The 22,373-nt window shown below is 36.1% G+C and overlaps 1 protein-coding gene across 4 annotated transcripts in view; it reads right to left on the reverse strand.

Moving 5' to 3' along the window:
- Positions 1-22,373, reverse strand: part of INTS6 (integrator complex subunit 6) — a 38,525-nt gene that overhangs the window by 4,709 nt on the left and 11,443 nt on the right. For 2 of the 4 annotated variants that reach the window (XM_085578164.1, XM_085578169.1), the window contains 11 exons: positions 17,155-17,244; positions 10,089-10,272; positions 8,995-9,120; positions 8,009-8,163; positions 5,112-5,264; positions 4,843-4,975; positions 4,263-4,357; positions 3,766-3,876; positions 1,988-2,203; positions 1,753-1,879; positions 382-524 (listed from right to left, as the gene is read on the reverse strand). In XM_085578164.1, the coding sequence (XP_085434290.1) occupies positions 382-524; positions 1,753-1,879; positions 1,988-2,203; positions 3,766-3,876; positions 4,263-4,357; positions 4,843-4,975; positions 5,112-5,264; positions 8,009-8,163; positions 8,995-9,120; positions 10,089-10,272; positions 17,155-17,244 (1,533 nt within the window). The remainder of the gene's footprint in view (positions 1-381; positions 525-1,752; positions 1,880-1,987; positions 2,204-3,765; positions 3,877-4,262; positions 4,358-4,842; positions 4,976-5,111; positions 5,265-8,008; positions 8,164-8,994; positions 9,121-10,088; positions 10,273-17,154; positions 17,245-22,373) is intronic. The other 2 variants (XM_085578183.1, XM_085578176.1) reach the window with 1 other exon arrangement.

Here is a 22,373-nt window from a genome sequence, read left to right on the forward strand (position 1 = left end):
CCCTTATCCTGCCAAGTAAGGTAAGGGCCATCAAACTTCCTTTTCAGTAATTGCTAAGAGACTCACATATTTAATACAAGAGCTCTAAATGTTACTGGCAGTTTGGTCAATTCTAAGAAATTTGGATAAAAGGGAGAGCCAAGACTTGCAACTTTTAGACAAGTGTTTCAGTTATAATACAATTTAGAGACATAATGCTACTCTTCCAATAAAAGCTGCCCTCCATAAGATACTACTGATTGAAGAACACTTGAGACAGTTTGTAGCCATTTCTTTTGCAAGTATTTGAAAGGGTTTCTCCAATAGACTACTCAAAGAACAACGCAGGCAGTATCACACACAGAACAGTACATTTTTAAAAAAGCTTTACAGAAAAGTCACCTTTTTGTCCAATTTGAACGGATTGCCAAATGTATGAAGCCTTCGTGGCTGATCAGGATCAAGTTCTCGGAGTGGAGAAGGTATTTGTTTTAGATACTCCTGGTAGTTTCCCATTTGTGCTATAGGTACACTGTGAACTTGATCTATGGTAACAGGAGTTAATTAATACACAGTACTGCTCACATTATAAGAATTCAGTCTATATCCATTTCATATCTCCAATGTTCAGATTTATCATATGCATTAATAAAACAGCTACACAAAGCTCACCATTTTTCTTGCTTAACTGGTATTTATAACACTTCAGGAGACTTGCTCAAAGGAATCAGTACATGTCTCAGGAATTTATAATTTTGACAACAAATAAGCCATAGTTGTCACGCACAGATGTTAGTTTTCCAATGTGTCCCAACTTTACAACAGAGCAATGGATGGAAAAGCAGACTAGGAACAAATTAGAACTAAAACATTACTACAAAAAGATATATTAAACCGAAGTCAGAATGCCATGCTGCACACAGCTTTGACATAACTTTGTCCAATTTTAGCAACTCCAAACTTAATTGTCAAGACTAGAATTTTCCCAGAGCAAGGGTGACTTTTGATCACCATAAATCAACAAACTCTTAAAAAAACATAGGAGCTGATTTTAAACTTGTTCTAGCTTTAGAGTTGCCAAGCCTTTGATCCAGAAAAAAATACACTAGAAGAAACCGCAGAAAAAAATTCCTAACATGAGTTAATCCTCTTGCCTGAAGAACAAGTACTCTGGCAAAGTGATAATGCAATGTGAAAAGTACAGATGTTAATCTGACCTAAGTAGCAGCAGCACTAATGTAGCACAAACTTTCACTTGCATTGCCCTTCTCACTCTACTTATTTCAATATCTTCAGTTAAATGTTACAAAGCACTGCCAGAAGACACAGGAAAAAAGGTAAAGGAATAAATTAGCAGACTGAACCATTTGCTGTTGGCTTAACAGGCAAAACAATCACAGTGGCAGCACCCAGTAAGCTAGCTTACTTTTCCACTTCTAACAATCCACTTCTACTGAGAGAGATCATAATGTTTTGAACTGCCCTGTGATTTTATCAGATACATCCATGAAAGTAAGGAAAAACAGTGAACAAAGAATCTTCTGTAAAAGCCCAAGTTCCCACATACAGTCTAAAGGACAAAGCAGTGAATCAGCAATCTTCCGTCCTCACCCTTTTTTCTTCCAATAAGGTAAGGAAAAAGCATATAAAAAAAACCATGCAGTTTAATGGCAAGAGCAGACATCCACCAAGTTTTAAAGAACTACATTATTTGTTATATTGTTATTTAGCAATGATCACATCACAGGCAGACAAAATATAAACTTATCTAACCTTCATCTTGTCCTTTGAGGAACTTGCAAGTACTCTTCAATAAATTGGATCTCATTCGTGTTAACTGATCCAAAAGATTTCTTCTGGGTATGTCATAAGCATTTCTAAATGTCTGAGGTTTCAAATCCTATGGTTCCAGTAAATGAGATTCCAATTAATGCCATGTAAGAAACAATATCTAGCATTTCAATGGAAGTATATTGAAAATAACAACATTACACACAGTGGTGCTTACCTTATTCAGCAAAGCTATTTGGAACCCAGCATACTCCTTCATATTGAGGTCTAGAGGTCTATGAGGAATTTCCCCAGTAATCCCCTGTAGCAGATGTTGAAAATCGTTCCTATGTGCCATAGACAGGTTGTGTGATCTGCTTCTGACCTTAATTCCAGTCTCTTGCGCTACCTTTTTGCCTACAGAGCCAATGACTCTATCGGACTCTATTTTGGCCTTAATTTGAAATAAATAAATAAATAAAATTGACAATATGCTCTTAAAAGGATTAGTCAGACTTATTCATTTTAAAATCCTACCTACAAGATTCAACAATGTGCTAACAACACTACGATGACCATAACCAGGCTGAGCACTTAAGGAGTGCTTAATACATAACCACTTAATGCCTACTACAGTTTTAAGTATAGTGAACAGTATTCTGCATATTTCTCCTCTGCTGCCCATTACAGTATCTAAGCACCAATATGCATGCAATGCTTTTATTTTCATAAAATGTCATAATTTGACTAGTAATTCTCTGCAGATCTATCTCTACTCATATAATGTTCAGCTGTTCCTGCAGAGAACAGTCAAACTCTCACAAGACTGATTCTCCCACAACTGTAGTTGCAATCAGTCACCCAATTGAATTAACTTTTTTAAAGCTCAATACTAATAGTCATAGCATTAAAAAAATGTGAAATATGTGAAAATAACCAACTGGTTGACCAGAGAGACCTAGCCCCCAATATCATGTTAGATTTGTACCAAAATTAAACATGTTCATAAATGCCAGCTTTTTGACAGAACACAGTGAAAAGAGCCAAAAGTAATTTAGTAACACAAATGCCAATTTTGGTTTTGCAATTTCACATAAATTTATAGACTACTCAAAAACTTGAGTATGCAATGAGAATACTGATTCTTTACTGGCAGAGCCCATCAGAAGTTACAAAAGCTCCAAGTACAATTTGCAGTGCGTGTAATTACATCTTAGAGGAGACCAAGATGTCTAGGTTGAGACACCACTTCACAGATTAGTGAGCAATATGACTATGATTTAACAGGATATGCTCTACACTTTAAGACACTTGCTGCTTCCTCAAATAATAATTTATATTTATGTTTTAAGAAAAAGCTGGTCCATAAAAACTCATTACCTAAGTTACAAGTACTTGGCACTAATGTTTCTTGAAGTTCCAAGTGTACTTTTTTTATGTTGAACACAAAGCTTAACACGCACAGTTCAAAAGTGGAGGTAGCAGGGCAGAAATGCTTTAGCTGATGCAGGAGCCTCGTCAAAGATGCAGGCACTACTCTGAACACGGTCAGCAAACTCAAACAGTCACTTGACATTTCTACATCTGTACCGTTATTTAATATTCTGTCAGTTATCTTATTTACTGAACACTTTCCACTTCATGCCACAAGCCAAAGAAAGAACACTTTGATTCTGATGCATCAAGCAGAATTCCCTATTTCCCGAAAAAACACTAAAACCTCTTTAAAGACAACACTGTTTTTTAATAAAACTAAGTAAAAAAGCTCCTTAAATAGGAAAAACCCTCAACTTTTACTTCCATATCTGTGTCTATATAGTTCAGTTTATAAAGTCTGCATTTAAATGGTATATTTTCCTTCAATTCAAAAAACCAAAATTATTTTTGGTAATTTTTATGGGAAAGTATTAACTTAATCTTTCTGCTCTTTTTTCCTACAAAGCCGCTGAACTTGAGTATTTTAAGATTATCCTGCTATTAGAATAAGTTTTTACTGCTCTTTTGCTTCAACATTACCTGCTGACTCAACTTTTTGAGATATGAAATCACACTGTAACTAAGTCCATATTCCACATTGTCAGCTATAAGGTTTGGTGCTCCCATCATTCTCACAGCTTTCTTCAAAGGCTGAAACATGGAATATATTGCATGGTTATATTTAACTTTATATATACTTCAACTAACTGTACCCATTTCAAATAGAACCTGAGGTTCTGAAAGTTCAAAAATAACAAAGACACTCAGGGCATCATTTTTTGTTGCTTTAAAATAGTTCAATTTATACAGAATCATTAACAAAAATATAATTTATATGCACGTCCCAGTGTATTATGAAATTAAGAAAACTCAATAGCATTCAGGTCTCAGGCCTCCCACAGGACTCCAGTGAAAACACTCATTATGTAGAAGTTATAACTATTCTCTCTTAAATTAATACTTATTCTACTTAAAATAGAGACTACATCCATAGTAGAAAGACAACTATAAACCAGAAATTTTAACAGTCATCTTACCCCAAGATAATAAGGAGGCATTGTCTTCAAATAGCTTTCAAATGACTGACGCCATTTCAATGTAGGCTTTGCCTTGTGTACTTTAAACAAGTCATCTAATAGTTATAAAAAAAAAAGCAAAGCAACAAAATGAAAGGCATGTCTAGACAGCACTGCATTTTTTTTTCTAAATAAAATTCTAGCAAAAGAAACTCTTGAAGAAATGCAAATTCCTCAATGATTAAATTAGTATCTACAACTCAACATATATACAACTTAGCCAAACACACACAAGATTAACACTGCAGCCAAAAATGGAACCTTATGAATCATTGAATTGGTATTGAGTCAGATTAAGAAAAATGGCTCTTAAAACAATGAAAGTGGGACTAAAACATATCTGCAAATGATGATTGAGTAAATCTTACACACTGAGTTGGGGTCATGAAGGCCACACAATTGGAGACAAGTGAAACAAGCTACTGATTCTACCTTTCTCCAAGTGTTACTAATACTGGCATTAATTGCAGTAATCTATTTAGATGCTATCAATGTTTCGATTACCTACCACATAAGCAAATTTGTATGAAGTGGTATTTACCTAGCAGTGGAAGCAGGACTGGGTAATTGTAAGGCATCACAAATAAATTTACACAATTCAGCGCTGTACTAGCTTTCAAGTAACCAAAAGGATGACCAAGTTCACTGTATTTTGCACTATTGCTCACATACACCTGCAATAAAACACATTACACTGGATTTACACTCCAAGTATTGTGTTCTGAAATTTTACATTCTATTTTGATTATAGAATAAGATATATGAAAAACAGTATTCTATAAACTTCAGTTTAGCATGCATTCTACTTGCCTGCCAGCAGGTCTGAGGGGATTTTCTTTCCAGAATAAACTGGGTCAGTGGTGAAGGTTCTAATTCATATTTATCAAAAGGCAGTTTGTCAATGACCATCGGCTCACAGTCAGTACAGGAAAATTTCACCACAGGATGAGATGTGCGAGGTGGCTAAACAAAGTATTCCACTGTTAATCAGGCTGCACAACAATTAAAAGGCATTTGCACTATGACAACTGAAGCAATACAGATTCTTTGAAAACATATGTATTTAAGGAGCCTACTCAATACAGCATTCATTTACTGGTAATGAGTCCTAAGCAATTTATTTTGTTAGCACTGTCTTATTCTGAAGGAATCTTGTTTTCTAAAAAAGTGCCAATTACTTCACAATAGGAAGTCTAAAGCAATACGCAACTAAAACTTCTTGCATTTACCCAAAAGCTGTACAAATGGGACTAAGTCCTAGTGGGGACAAAAATCAGCATTGTTACTCTGGGACATGTCCATTTTCATTCCCTCCAGAAGCAGGTGCTGTACTTCTGCATTTGCTGACTTTGCCAGGAGCTTTTCCTTCTTGGCAAATTTAACACTTACAAAAGTCAAACAACTATAAAAATCTAGAGCAGCATGAATTCAGGAAAAAAAACTTTAAAAACTCGCATTTCCTAGCAGCCTGAGGAAAAAAAAGTTACTTCAATTCAAGGAATTTCAGTGTTTGGATTTTTAAAATCTTTTTATTAATCACAGGAAAATGACCTTTGTGCTACAATTTTGAACTGTAAGTTAACAACTTGAAATTTCTTTTGCCAAAAGGGAAAGAGAATTTTCAGTGTGAAGAAAACTGGAGCTCTACCTTCCATTGAAGGGAGGAATGTAATCTCTTATACTTACTCTGAGCCTTCCCCCAAGGCCACTAGAATCTGAGGAAGAGGTCATTTGGGAAGCCTCCTTCCAGTTACTCTAGTTACAAAAAGGTAACTCAGAAATACACAAGATGAAGTACAGAAACAAAAGGTTTCTTGGACCATCTTACCACTTCACATTGAAAGCAATTATTTTATGTCTAAGCTCTAGGCTCTTCGTTTTAGGTTAAGCCACCCAAACAAGTTATCTGTCAAGAGAGCTGGTCTTGCTTTGAGTGTCTCCACCGTGAGGAAGGTGGGCTCTCCAACAGGTCACCAAACAGGAGGCCCAACCAAATGGACGAAGAACAACTCTTTTCAAAGAATATAACTAATAAATAGTTGTGGTGGAGTTTGACCAAGCCACCAAAGTCAGACTAGGAATAAAAAGGCTGCAAAATAAATTGACTACTCAGACTTGAGAAGTCCAATAATCCTTTGCTGGAACAGTTGAAGCAGCCATTGACATGTTGATCTACCAGCATAATTATTAGCAGACTTTCATATACATTTAAGAAAGCCTTGATGGTGTCATTAGCCACAGCAGACTTAAGTTCTTGTGATAGAACTGTTTGAGACAACTCCACTGTGAATCAGGTAACAGGCAGGGAAAGTCAAGTATTTAACTGTGAACTCTTAAGCAGACAAGATATGCTACATACATACACACTGATGACAACATACATCGTGTTTGAACACTACTGTAAGAACATTACTGAAATACAGGTCTTAAAACACTATCAGCAACTTAGCTCCCAAACACTGCATGAGGAAGGCACAACTCAATTTCAATTGATGTCAACAAGAATTTAGCTGTACATGACAATGTTTTATAGTTATGAGAGCTATACACACTACAACAGAAAAAAATTTCATCTTTTTGCCATTTGCGTAAGTCAACTTCAGGCTTTTTAAAGATTTCATTCAACAGCTCTTCACTTGGCAAGATCTATTTTATCAATCTTGATTAAGATTTGGAGTAGTAAACTGTACAGACTCTACACAGGAAATGGAGGCAGATACACAGGACCAGACCAGCTTTCCTACAGAACACCCTTCAAATACCCACTACATAATGACATCTTGGTTTTTTTAATGGCTACAGAAATATACTTTTATTCATATATGGTAGCTTGCTTGAAGTTCAGAAAGACATCCTTTAACAAATGTGGCCACAGATGCCAAAAACATCAAAACTTGTAAATATGACTAAAATGGCATACTCAATCACTCCTCAATAACCTGTATTTCAAAGATCTGTTTTCTAACTAAGAAATAAAATTTATGAGAAGTTCGGTGAGTATTAGTCAGCACATCTGTTTCATATCAAAAAACCCAGAAGAATTAGATAAAATCATCATGCAATGTAGGTAACCATTACACAACTGCAGGATTTCTACTTCAATGGTTTCCAGTATAAACAGAAACACAAAAACGCATTACATTATGCTAATGATTAGTTCTCAGACCAAAAGGCAATGGAATTCATGCTTTTGTAAAAAAGAACAAATACATTAATTCTTAATTAATAAATTAATTTAAAAGCCGAAGTTTTCCAAGTTTGGATAAATTGAAGGTGTGGCTACACCGCACAACAGCAGATGAAATTATGTTCACTTGCTATAATGAAAGTAGAACTACCAGAGGGATTCAGATTGTCAAGATCATACTATCTTTTATTAATACCCTCTATGAGACAACAGAATTTCATAGGCTTTTACCAAATGCCACCATGTGATATTTAACAGGGTTCAAACAAACACTTACATGCCCTTGGTCAAAAATGTGTTACAGGCAGTTCCCTAATGCTTCAAAGTTACTAAAAAGAAAACCCCATGTTATTTGCTCATCAGTAGTTTATAGACTTGCATGTGTCACTCCTTCGATCACACTCCTTCCACATTTGCTACAATGCAACACATATGTCAAGATTTGAAAAAGAATCTCTAAATAGGAAATCCTGGAATATTTCTGCATACACAAACCCTTTGTTTTATCTTCAGTACATACCAGTGTTGGAGAATTTTGATCTGGCCAAAAGGATTCAGGAACAGGCCAATGACCTATAGGAACCCCAGTTTTAGGGTTTGGTCTGACATAGATAAGTTTGTGACAGCTGTGCCAAGGTTGGGGTCCAAAGGGTCTGGATATCTCCACCTGCCCATCTACAGAAGAAAAAGGCTTTGAGTCAAAATAATGTTAAAACTCAAGAACAGTATTAAATAAATTCTGTGAAGAGTCAAAGACTTATAATCACAGGGAAGCCCTTCCTGCAGCTAACATTATTTCTAAGAATAGCAGATAGTTGTCAATAAGCATGTCTGGAAAAACACAAAATGAGAAACCAAATAAGCATTGAATGGTTACAGGATGAGAACCCAGAAAGGCAATTATCTAGAGCCCTTCATTATAATGCTTCTTTTTCCTCCATTATCATTAACAGAACCTTCAAATCCAAGCATTAAAGGAGCGATATACATGACTAATACTACTGGAATTTTTATTGCAGAAAAGTAAATTTTTTTTTAAATCTCAAACTTCTCAGTAACATCCAATGAGGGACCTAGCTAAGCCATTTAGAATGAGAAATTAATACCATACAAGTGTATTTGCTATTTTAACTCTTACCACAGCCACTTTAATACACTGAAGAAAAAAGGATAAGCCCAGATATTTCCATATAATGTTATTTACAGTTCTAGCTAGTTGAAAACTGCTTAAAACCCATAAATCCCTTTAACTATGCCTGACATGAACAAATGCATTTAAGACTACCTGAGTGGTTTCACCAAATGCAGAATGTCTGGCAGCTACAGCCAGTATTTTGAGACAATATAAAGTTTCAGAATAAACAGGTAGGTCTGTTTTGAAGTTAAGTCTTTCAAATTGCAATAGTTTCCCTTTTGATTTGACAAGTACTATATTAGTTCACTAAGTTACACTGATGACAGTCATCCCCTGTTATTTCAAACCACAGTGTAAAAAATTTCAAGTACCATCAATTGGTGAGGGATCTGGTCCAGCTTTTTCAAAATTTATTACCACTCCACTTTGCACTTTTTGCACCAATGACTCAAGACATTGATTCAGCATTCTTGGAGAGCACACACAGTATGACCGACCTAGAAGGAAACAGTCAGGGTTAAAGCTCTTCAGTGTTTCTGCCCTTATTTTAACTTGCATCACTGAAAACTGTTCAACCACCACACACATTCATTTATGTATGCATCACTGATTTAAAACTTCTCCTGAAGACTCCCTCTTTTTTTAAGCAGCAAGGAAGCTTACTGAAACACAGACAAGCGCCTCATTGGAAATGTTTGTATTTTAGACCCTTAATGACTAACTCAAATTCTTGGTTGCATTCATGGAAAATGGGCTCCCCCTTGTGACAGACATCAACACTTAAGCTGTCCACAAATTTCAGTCAAAGCACTTGCCAGTACAGCCTACATACAAGTCAGAAAGGAGTAAAATAAAATCTTTTTGGAATACTTTTCAAAGCTTTTTGTTTCCTCTCCATCACATCCTCACTGATGCATTAGAAGAATCACCATACTTTTAAAATGTAATAAACTCAATGCCTGAATTTGATCTGGAATATAATTTCTAAGATTTTAATAATATGGTCCATAATTGAGAAAAGTATAAATTCTGCAGAATTATGCATTCTGAAAGGCATTCTGTGTGCTCTGGAGGGAAAAAACCTAAAACAACACACTTCCTTCACTTTGGCTTTTTTAGACCATAGTGTGACAGGAATTAACCAACACTGTAGTGCAGAACAGACTCAATTATTACAATTTCTAATTGCAATACCAAGGTGCAGTAGAAAAAAGTTCTCTTACAAAACATTTCTGAAGAAAGTAGATTCACTCTTCCAAAATAGGCTACATTTAATTGTCTGTAGCTTTAATGCTATGAGTGTCTTTAGTTTCATTATAACAGGGTTTATGAGGGTTTTTACAAGTACTGTAAGAACTTACAAATCCTTATTACATGACATGGAATCACACAACCAATTGAACTAAACTGAATTAATTTGCACTTTGGAAAGTAATGACTTGTCAAAGGAAACAAGGCCACTCACCTCCTGTGACTTCACACATAGGTGTGATAGCAGAGTCATCCACAGGCACCCCTGTCATCTGCTCTGATTCTGGTGCTGTAATACCAGGCAAACGAAGAACCAAAGCAAATAACCTCTGATCCCATCGAAAGGGTTCCTTAGTCAACTCACTTCCAGGTAAAGGCGAATTGAGAGGTAAATGGAGCTGGAAAGTGATTTAAATCTGTGAATACACAGCTCTTAAAAGAAACAAAAATTCAGGTTTCATAGCAATGGCAATTCGCTCTATATAAGCACACTTGTCTCTCCACATACATTTAATACCTCATTAACAAAACTGAGACAAGCTTCTAAAGGACAGCACAAGGCATTCAGAAGATCCTAGATGCTCTTTTTGCATCCAGATACTTCACATAGACTAGTGAGAAAAAGAAAACTTATCCAAACATTCAACTACAGAAGTCCTGCACAGACAGATTTGCAACAAGTAATTGCAAGTTCCAGAATTTTGCTACATCCCTGGCTGTTGGTACCACTGTCAGCACAAGCAAAATTCTAACTTCACCTGGAGCACCTCAGCAACAAAAGGGGAAAAAACATCCCCAAAGCAATGACTCAAGTGGTACAAACAGCTTCATTAGCACACCAAATACAAGGGGCTTATGTCCATATGCCGAAGCAAACTCAACATGTCCTCATTTTCTCTCATGCAGCGTTCAAAAAAATCCCCAGTTCTCAACCCTCATTTCAATGTTAGCAAGACAGTACTAGTCTGTTCCAAAACTTGATGCAAATCCACACAATCACTCATTATATATTGCCTTCATTTCTAGTTCATAATGGTTAGAGAATTTACAGAAAGCTGTTAAAACAGGTTTTTTGTTTACTCATTTTTAAGCAATAGCTTGAAAGCATTAAAGCCTGATTTCCAAAACCAGATCCTGCAGCTATTTCTATTTATATAATTGCAGCATCTCACACTGGAAAAAACGCATACCTTGTTGTTTGAAAAGCAATCAATTTATTGATACAATCTCAAGACTATGAACAAACGTGATAAAACTACTCAACACGTGGCCAAGAATCAGAATATTTTGGACTTTCCAGCACACCTGATTCCCCCAGAATTTCTCTTTTTGCTTATGCAGGCACAGAGTACATGTAAGAACAGAACTATTTTCTCCAAATGTTTCATGTTTTACCAAAACTGGTCAAAGGAAAGGAACTCAGTGGTTTATAACTAACTGCTTGACATGCAAGTCTTTCCCCTCTACACAAAGTCACAACGACTGCCTGACAATGCAAACTCATTTAAAAGAAGTTAAAAGAATAGCCACATTCTTAGTTAACAGCCTGGAATCCTGACTGTAAGAAGACTGAATTGCAAGCACTCCATCCTCACTTCTGGGTATTAAGGAATGCCATTCTAGCTTTCCTACTTAGATCTGACTGAAGATATACTATCAATACCCAAAGAGTACATTTGATTTGCAAAACACACCTATGTAACAGCATTGCTCTCCTTTGGGCAGCATATATACATATTTTTTACTATGAATATTTATAGATATAAGGTACCCCACTGGATCCTGAACTAACAGTATCCTGAGTTCAGTTTACCTCAAGCTACAAAATATTTCATTGGCTCAGCTGGTTATATGGCAAGAGCTCCAAAACCAAAGAGTAGTCAGAAGCTGGCCATTGCACATATTGCAAACATGAAAATTTTCAAACTCTAAGACAAAATACAAAGCAATTATCATAAAGTCAAATGTCTTCACTGTCCTCCCAACAATTTAATTCCAGTTAAATTTAACATCCTTTAACATTTATACCAGCAAAGTTATAGATTCAAACCACCTAATTCAGACATTAGTAACTTGGTCTTGTAATCTCCAGTTACCTTTTTTTATGGTATTGTATTACCATAGCAACTGCATACCTAGATGAAACTAAGATGAGCCTAGAATTCTACATCTTGAATTTCCTTTCTTTCCCCACGCATATTTTAATATGAAGGCATGCACACATTTTCCTCTCTAAACAACTAGTATGAAAGATAAAGGCAGACTGGACTAAAATCAAGGGAAGGTTATTTACCAGCTGTGCTCTTCAACATGTGACTGCACACAGACAACAAGTGTCCTCCCAGCTTAGTACTAGAAAGCAGCTGTCTTGTCTCATCACTCATTTGTAGGAGCACACAGAAGCCCTACCATTCCCAAATGCCACAATGATAATGCTACTACACAATCTGCATGTGTCTCATCTTCCTGCCTTTAGAACAACTAAAATATTCCAGAACTACAAGGAGGTGGAAGATAAAGAGTGTTCTAGAAGATCTCTTCTGCACAAGGTTATTGGTGAGCAGGTTCATTTATTCTCAGTCCTTGTTTCTACCAACATTTATGTAGTCATGAGAAGCAGCACAGTCTAAAATCCCCTTTCTGGGGGGGGGGAAGGACCCTAGAGACCCCAAGATGAAAAAAGCTAGATAAGCATTAGAACACTCTGCACTGGCAGGGCAGTCTGAGAAAGACAGTAACGATCTTCTGGCAATGGCATACAGGTTCATCCACTAGACGGGGTACTAATAGCACTGCTTAACTTTAGTGCCCAGGTAATAACAGGCAGGTCCATCTTGGGATATCTCATGAAAGGGTGTTAGACTAGGCACTAAACAAAGATATGCTTAGAATCAACTTCTCTTCTTGTACCAAAAAAAAAAAAAATCTATCAGTAAGTAACCTTCCTTGCATGCTCTTCTAGTACCCAAAGAAAGGACATGACATCTAACCTTCCAAGCAAATGCAGCCTTTCATCCTGGAAGGACTAAGGACAGTTAACCATTCAAGCCCAGCTGAGAACATCAGCTCTTGACAGACTCAGAAACTCTACTTACAGTTATCAATAATATGTTTTCCCATCTTTTTCCATCCAATCCTATGCAGTTATAACACACAGAAAGACAAACTGTTCTTCCATGGAAGATAACTCAAGGAGATCCCAAAGACATCAAGGTCAAGACACAGCATGTCAATACATGAGATACTTGGCCGTTCCAAAGACAGCATTAGCCATCACCAAGTACTCGCTTAGCTGATAGTTACATATTAAGAATTAACCTATCAAGAGCTTTGGAGCTCAGTGTCAAGTGCTGCAAACCCAAAAACTGCTGCTAACAGGAATAATAAAGAATGGAAACATACATTTAATGATATTTGCCATCTATTTCTTGCAGAATTTGTTTAAAAATCAGAAGTTTTAACTGTAGGAACTATGACAAAAACCATAATAGACCATTTGGAGTTCCTGATTATTCTTGACAGTATGCAGAACCTTGCTGTGACACTTGTCACAGCTGTTTCAGGTGCAATGCAAGGTGGTCACCTCTGGGAAGGATCAATGTGACAATGCCAAACAGCTGGGGGATGAAGTCGCACAAAAATCACAGATTATTCCTCTAAGAGTCTCTCATAACTGGAAGATCAGAAGAGTGGCAAAATACAGAAACCAAGCAACATTGTTCATGTTTTTTGCTTGTAAAATCATGTATAAGACTGTATCGATATGCTAATAACTCCATTTCAGTCTTGCAGACAGGTTTAATGCTACTTTAGAGGGTATATTGAGGGAAAATGAGGAAACAGCTCAGCAACTGTAAAACTCAAGTATGTTATTTCATAATATGAAGAGGAATAAGAAATCCTTCAAACATCTAAACATTAAATATGAAGAAAGGGCTAAAACTGAATTTGAGGGATCAGGCCAGAAGCGAAAGCCACTCCATAATGAATCCATAACGCAAGACCAACTAATTAATGATGCTTTGCCAATAGTACGAGCCCATCCCCTCCTCAAGTTATGACTTGAACTAATGAGCCCAGAGAAGAGTCTGGTCAACAAGCCATATGAACACAGAATTGATGCTGGCACTTTTCAGTGCATTAAAAAATAGTGCCAGAAGGGAGAGAGCTGAAAGTTTACTGACATGTGCAGGTGGAGAAAACTGCATAGACAATATAATTCCTGTTTTCAGTCTGAATAATCACACCCATGGGAGACAAAGCAGCACTCACTGAAGGGCAAGGCTCTTCTATCTGAAACACCCATTTCAAAATCCACAAAGGAACAGGACATCTGAAGAATTCAGCAAGAGCTCTGAAACAGGGTTTAAGCTTAACTGCCTCACACTAAGACAAATTACAGTGTTCCCATAGTGATAAACTGATTTCATTGGTAAGAATGCAAATGTTCATCTGAATGACAAAGCTTTGAGAAAACTTGCCTCCAGGTTCCATGCTGGCTTCACAGGCTTTCCAAAAAAACCCCAAACAAAACACCAAAGCCCAACATTGTTGGTCCTCTCATACATGTGCCTTAAAAGAACTAAAAATACACTGCCTCAAGCAATGCTAAAAAGTAAAAACATTGTTTTCATAGCCAGTGGGATATGATCACTTCCAGCACCAACTCTGAAAAGCCTCCCCAAAGTCAAATCCAAAGAACAGAACAGACATTTGAAAGTGACTGAAAAAGCTTTGTTAGTGAACCAAAGGAGCAATGAACTTCCATAGCTCCAGGGTGGTGTTCCTGTACTAATTCTAGCATTTCTGCGTGTCCAACTTGAGAAATAACTGTAAAGGACACTAAAGGTAGACTAAAAAAATTTCTGAACAATTTGACACACTGACAACAGCAAAAAAATCATCCCTGAAAGACAGTAGTAGCACCCTTCAATGCTTTGTTGCTCTTTTCTTTGATAGTGTTAAGAATATTTCTACCAGTACACCTATGGCAAAAAAAAAAAAAAAAAAAATCACATCCTTTGCTGGGATATACCCAGTACACATATGGAAAAGCATTCAAACTTGCATTTTGTCTTGCAGGAAAACCAGTGGTCACTTTGTCTTCTGAAGGAATGGAACACCTTTACATTGGTTTACTGATAACAAAAAAACCACATTAATTCACTATTATTAGAGCAAATTCTACATTTCTAGAATGCAATTTAACAATCAAGAAATTGTAACATTGGGTCTGATTTGACATGATCATGACACAAACTCTGGTTGTAGCATACACTTATCATTCAGCATTGCTCATGAGCCAAGTCTAAATTTAGTAGATTAATGCAGTCACCAGAAAACCCATTGTCTCAACCTAAGTTACAACAGTTTAAAGATGCGAATGCATGACCAAATAGTTACCTGACTCCAGGAAAATGTCTTCTTTTAAAGACTAAGATGAAGGAAGAGGAACAAAAAAAACCTGGCTGGCTATAAAAGTCCTGATTCTTGTTGCAAAAGAAAGAGCTTAATTACTAATGCAGCTTTCTTACCTAAATAATTTTGAGTAACAAAGATGAAAGGAAACGGAATCATAGCACTGCCTACACTCGAAGGAACACATGACAGTTATACAGTCCAGAGGTTTTTGACTGCTCAGGGCCTTGTCCAATGCAGTTTTTACTACCTCCACAACCACTAGACAACATGTCCAGTGTTTGATCACCCACACAGTGAAAGATTTTCTTGCTATCCAATCAGTATTTCCCACAGGACAACTTGCAGCTGTTGCCTCTTATTTCAGCCCTGGGTACCTCCAGGAAAACACACTCTCCCTATCTCATTCAGCTGTGGCAGAGGGTGGTAAAGCACTCCCCAAGTCTTCTGAAGACTGAACAAACCCAGTTCTCAGCCTCTACCCAGAGGTTATTAGTTTCACCCTCTGAGCACCTTGGTGCTCCTCACTCCTGTATGTCAGTGACAGATTTTACAACTCATCTGACAGCAGAGATTCTTCTCCTCCAGGAAGGACTTACAGATAAAAGATTACCCAAAACAGTATTCTGCTGCTAACTGCATTGTATGTTGCAGGAGACTCTAAAAATGTCACACTATTCTACTCAGTATTTTAGACTGCACACATTCAATCACAGAATTAATCTGAAAAGAGCTTATCAGGTAAAAAAGTCTGATGGAAGTGAGGTTTCATACAGATAACCTACTTGTTACCATGGATCCAGGAATTCCCTTTCAATTACTAGCTATGGTTGTTAGGAGTCCACACAGAATTATGCACTCAACTCTCTACAAGTCAGATATATTAAAAAACACCCAAATACCACTTTTCATACATAAAAATTCTGTAAGTGATGCAAGAATCCAATATAATACATTATTAGTAAAAATCTGAGTAACTAATGAACAGCAAAGTACAAGTTAATCTGTACATCAAATGTGGTGCAGCACAGGCCAAAGTCTGAATTCTCCTCTTAAGTTTTGAAATGGACCTTGGCATATTAACCTTTTCCCTGAAAAGGGAATGAGCTTAGGGATTTGATGTCATTTGGTTTTTTTACTACTGCATGAAATAGGCACTGAGCTGGCCAGACCAATCCTACCCCTTGCGACCACACCCATCTTTTTAAGGAAAGAATTCAAATCGGCAAATTAAAATAGTTCAGTGCCTCAGCATTTGCTATTTCTCCAAGTTTGCTGGATGTCTGAGTGGGTACTCCAGTATATTAAGATCTCGATTTTAAACTGTTCTATAGATGTAACTTGGAATATATTTCTTCAGTTCTTACCTTGAATTAAAAAGACTACTGATTTGATTATAATCTTTTTAAGAACTCAGTGTGAGAGTAGTACATGTTTCATATACTCCTTAGTGGCGACATTCTTTGGGAGATCACTACTTTACCTTGTGTCTGTACAAACAGAACTTATGTCACAACCAATTAAGGACAAGTGCTTTATAGAAATCAATTTCTTCTGCTAACATATTTGAAAAGCCATGAACTCCCTAGACAGAAAGAGCAAACTCATTCTACTAAACAGACCAACAATTGCTCCACAGGTTTCTGTTACATGAAGGAGAAGGAGTTATTTGTTTTTTTGTAGTACTATTGCATAAAGTTACTTGAAATTAAAATAAATTACTTGAAATTAATCAAGACACAAGCAAGTATAAGCAATTAATGAGTATTCTTCTGAAGAGCCATTTATGCTCCTACTGTAAACAGTATCAATGTTTAAACAATATTTACTACAGATCACTGTAACCAGAGGTTAGATCTTACCTCTTCCTGTATCCCACTGGTAGTAGTTAATTTACTTCCATCAGTAACTGTTATAATTATTGCTGGCTCCAGAAAAAAAGGGTTTCGTCCCTAAGGGGAAAAAAAACAGTTACTTAAAATGATGGAACAAACTTAAGTTTTTAAATAGCCACTGATATAGACTAACAAAACAACAAAGATTGAGGTATTTATTTTCCTATACCACATAGTGCAGCAAGATAGGTTTCTGAGCCTTTTTACAGTCAGACCATGGAATGCTAGACACTTACCATATCTATATTCAAAGAATTCACACAGAAACAGCAAAAATGGTAAACACAGGACTTCAAGAATAATGCTTTGTCAAAGTATTCTGACAAACCAGCAGCTGTGTTTAGAGAAGCAACCACCTCCTCAAAAGGTACTTCCAAATCCTCCCCATTCCAGGACTGATCTTGTGTGATTTAATTACTCTGTCTCCAAGTAAAGTATTCGCATAGTATCTTGTGATCATGACCTGGGTTACGAACTACTACTCTATGTATTAAGACTGATATAAATAGCACCTGTTCCATTCTGATCAAAGTGGTTCAAGATGCATACACAAAATCTACTTCAGGAACAAAATACTAGAAAAATAGATAAACTTTCTATACATATCATTTAAGACAGAAACATATACAAGGCAAGATATTCTAGGATCCCAGCAAGGCAGCTAGCTTAGCTGTAACAAAAACTTGAGGTCAGTTATTGGTATTCCTTTATCTATTGCCAGTATTCTAGGAGCCTTCAGTGTCTTCTCAAAACAAATTCCAAAGTATTCCACAGACATGTCAACTCCTAGCTTAGGTAACCCATTTCACTCTACCAAGGGTTAATAATGGACTGCATAAGTCACCCCAAGATTCTGTTGAGTAGGTCCTGCTCTTCTCTTGCTAATCTCAAGGCCTTGTTTTTTTTTTTCCTCAGGAAACAAAGAAAAATATAACTAAACCCATAGCCTAGTTCTGCTTATCAAGACAAACTATCTCATGAATGCTTGTGATTTACTCTAAAAACATGGAGAGAGAACTAACAGTTTTTAAAAGACCCTTTAAATCCATTTTTAGAACCCATTAAATAGAGATTATCTAGTAATTTTGTGCTTCAAACAGAACTATTATTTAACAATCTGAAATATATTTAGTGAAGGGTATCCAGTTTGACTACTGTGGCAGGAGGCACCGCGACACAGCACCCCAGTGGTCAATATTTTCTCAAATCTTAGCAAAAAAAAAGAAACTATTTCTAATAGTATACCATTACTACAAAAAATAAGCAGAAATTCAAATTTAAACAAAGATCAATCTCTCCCATGAAAAACAAGCTACTTCATAATTTAATTTAAACAATTATTCAAAAGGATTTAAGAACTCTCAAAACACTCAATTTTAATTAAAATAATTTCCTAAGTATATCTAGCCTTATTTAATTCTCAACAGTTACAGAATGTTTTTCTGCCAACTAATAGTTTACCACAACTGCAAAACACCAGCTGGAAGCTAATTACATTGCACTGAAATAACACAGAAAGCAGGGTTTGTAACTACATACTTCTCATGAATACTGACTGTAAAAATACTTGAATGCTATTGTTAATAAATTATTGTAAAAATGAATTGACAATTGATAGAAATAACATATTTATAATGTCATAAGCAATGCTAAGTTAATATTCTGGTGCAATTTCAAATACAAGTATTAAAATTTCCATCTCTGACAAAGCTTTTATCTGGATATCCTCATCATCTTGAAAAACTTTTTTATTCATTAACTATACTTTGTCTCAATTTTTTTCCCATCTAAAAAGTTTAAGATTTAAACAGTTGGTGTTAGAATGATCATGAAATTATAAAGAAGGAAACAAGAATTGCTGCACTTGAACCCCCTATGAAACATGTCTGAGGGATAAATGTCTATATCCTCGGGCTACTCTTTGTAATTTCACAAGCATTTTACGTATACAAAGCATAGTCACCTCACATACTAAGAATCAACTTGTTTTCAGAAAGAATTAAAATATATCACAGAAGCATTTCGGAAAAGCCTATTACTGCAATTTACTACTTTTGACTAAAAATTTCCATGTCATTAATTTTTAAAGACTTCCACTGACTCTTCTGACCCTGGTCCTCACCTTAGTTATACAAAGGCATTCAAAACCAGTATTAAGTCAACTACTCCTAATCCTCTAACAAAGTGCCCTCTTATTTCTGTAAGCTCTCAACAGTCAGACATGATAAAATTGACTTCTAGAAGACTTACCAATTCTTTTAACTAAACTCTAGCACTTCTGTCAACAATTGGTTGAGAACTTTGTTTCTAGCTAATTAATCTAATTCTACAGTAATCAAATTACTGTCTATTTCTCTTCCCCTAAAAGTACACTTTAAAAAAACAGTAATTTTACACAACTTGGAAGTATCATCCGTCAAAATGCATAGCAACATTACTGACTGTAAATGCATAGATAATTAATTCGGTCCAGCCCAATTATCTTGGATAGTCAGAGGAACAGTGACAGTGTACACTACCATGTCTTTGGCAGCTTACAGGTATGCTGCAATGCACTGGGGAAAGCATCTCAGGATAACAAGGTATAAATAATAAGCCTGCTTCCAACTTTGATAACTAGCTAACCAGCATGAGGTTTTATTTATTTCAAAAGTAAATTCTTTTCAACACACTGCTTTTCCTTCTGAAAGTTTACAGCAGTGGTGAATAAAGGAAGAAGCACCTATGACTTTAATGGATGACAACCCATGTAACAAGGTACAAGGAGGATTCCTTCATTCACCCACAATCGGTGTTTTCCAGGACACATGTGCATCAAGACAACAAAAAATCCCACAGACCTCTTTTGGAAACAAAGTTACTTAAAACTCAGCATCAAGACCAGGGAAAGTCAGCTTGACTAAAATGGAACAAGCATGAGATTCAAAGCCTTAAAACTAACTTATATTATACAACACCTTTTGAAGAATTTGACAGCTTCATGACTGCTCCAAAACACAAAGTAATTCAGCTGCATTGGTTGCCTTTCTCTTGGTCTCCAGCTGAAGCAGCTCTGTGCTCAGATAACACAAATACAGAGCACCACTGAGCTCCACACCACTCACACAGGGTCACAGTAAGAGGCATCCCATGCCATCCCAGCTTGTGTGATGCTCTCAGAGGGAAGTGTATCAAATTATCAAGACACATTACTGCCTGGTTAAAGCTCTCACAACTAAGAATTCACTCCCACTAGCAAGTAAGCTTAGCATCAAATTTCAGCACGACTAATTAATACAAATATTTTTTTTCCTTCTTCCAAGTGTAGAGGTAAAGCAGTTCAAGAGCTACTGTGACCTCTACATATGCAAATATACAATATTATACATGCAGGAAGAGAAGATAAATTAAAGACTATCGTTATCTCTAAGCACACAAATATTAACTTCAGAGTCCAAAGTGTTGCAGAACTGAAGAAATGGATGAGGCAGAAATGTGACCAAAACACACCAAATCAGAGACCAAAAATGACATAATAAGCAACAACTACAAAAATCAGATTTTCAGTAGTACAGAAATTTCATGCCCAAGAAGGGCTGGGAGCTGAAAATACACATGAACTGAAGTACATATTTTTTAATAGAACATATCAGCAGGAACTGGAAAAAACACATTTTGAGATCACGACAAATGTCTAAAAGGTACACTTTCATTTCAGTAAATCACAAAGCTCTGCAAGCTGTATTGCACATCTATCTCCCATTATATTTTCTCAGCAGAGCCTTCCCATTTTCAGAAGTATCAGCCTTAACTCAGTAAATTTAGACATCTGATCAGGAAATACAAAATTGAAGTATCAATTTTTGAATTCAGTCTTGGTTTTTTATAATTTAGAAGGTCAAGAGCCTCAAATGCTCCTAAGAATCTGTGAGCAACCATTGTTCAAAAGCAATAGCTTAAAATGAAATCTAAAAGTCAGAATGACAAAAATTATTAGCTTTAAAGCTATTTTTAAACTGATAAACAGCTTAAAAAATATCACAACACTGAGCCTGAATTTCAAACTAAAACAGATGGTCCAAATCCATCAGGGTTTTCACTTTTTTTGTTTCTTAGAAACTTCAGTTACGCTTTAGCAAAATCATGAAATGTCTAAGGCATTAACATTTATTAGAGACTTTCCCCTTCATTGCTCAAGGCAGAACACTATCAAGTCAAGTACACAGAGGTATTTAACAACTGCTCTGATCATCAGTTACATAACAACTGCATCATCTTGTGCAACTTACTTGTCCCACTCACATTTTCAGTAACTTTGGCTATTTTCTATTATCCCCACAGAATTAATCAATGTAGTTGGCAAGTCCTATAGAACCAAGTGTACTTTATGCTTTCACACAATTGATGATGCCCAAGTCACAAACACAGCTGAATACACTGGTATCACAACAGTATTTCAGTCAATTTATAGCAATTGAACACTACAAAAATTACTTGGCCTTTAAGGATTTTCAAATATATATAGACACACACCACAACCATGCATATACATGTAATGCACTACTAGTACTAGGGAAAGAATATGCTTTCAACTTTGCTAGATCAGTAAATTCTTTCCTATTACTTGGTGAGAAGCAAAATTTATTTAAATGGAAGTCTACCTGGATGAAGCTACTCTATCACCTAATATTTAGCACAAACACACTGTGAAACTTTGATCTAGCAAAACAGAAAGAATATGGTGGGGGAGTGCAAAAAGGGCAGTCCAATTCCACTATAACATTTTTATTGATGAATCTGAATCCCACAAGAGCACCATAATTCTGTGGCCAGACTAAAAAATAAAGCACTTCTAAATTCTGTCAGAGTGTTATCTAATTGACTGAACCTGCATGATAAAAATAACTTTGCAATTATATTTATTTACTATGTCTATTTTAAAACTGAAACTGTTTCCTTGAAGTGGAAGCACCTCAGTGTCAGAGAAACTTCTATGCCTTCAGCCCGAATGAGTAAGAGCTGAAGAACATACAAATTCTGTACAGGCTTAAGATCTGATAAAGATGGACTTCACACACAAAGAAAGTTGCTAGCTCATCTATCTTGCTGTCCGTAAAGATTTCAATATATTCCCTTGACATTGATTATTCAATATATAATACAGTTTTGCAGTGGTAGCAGTTCTGTCTTAGTAGAAGATCAGATAC

This window comes from Lonchura striata, chromosome 1 (genome assembly GCF_050655825.1).
Source record: "Lonchura striata isolate lonStrDom1 chromosome 1, ASM5065582v1, whole genome shotgun sequence".
In the NCBI taxonomy this organism is placed as follows: Eukaryota; Metazoa; Chordata; class Aves; order Passeriformes; family Estrildidae; genus Lonchura; species Lonchura striata.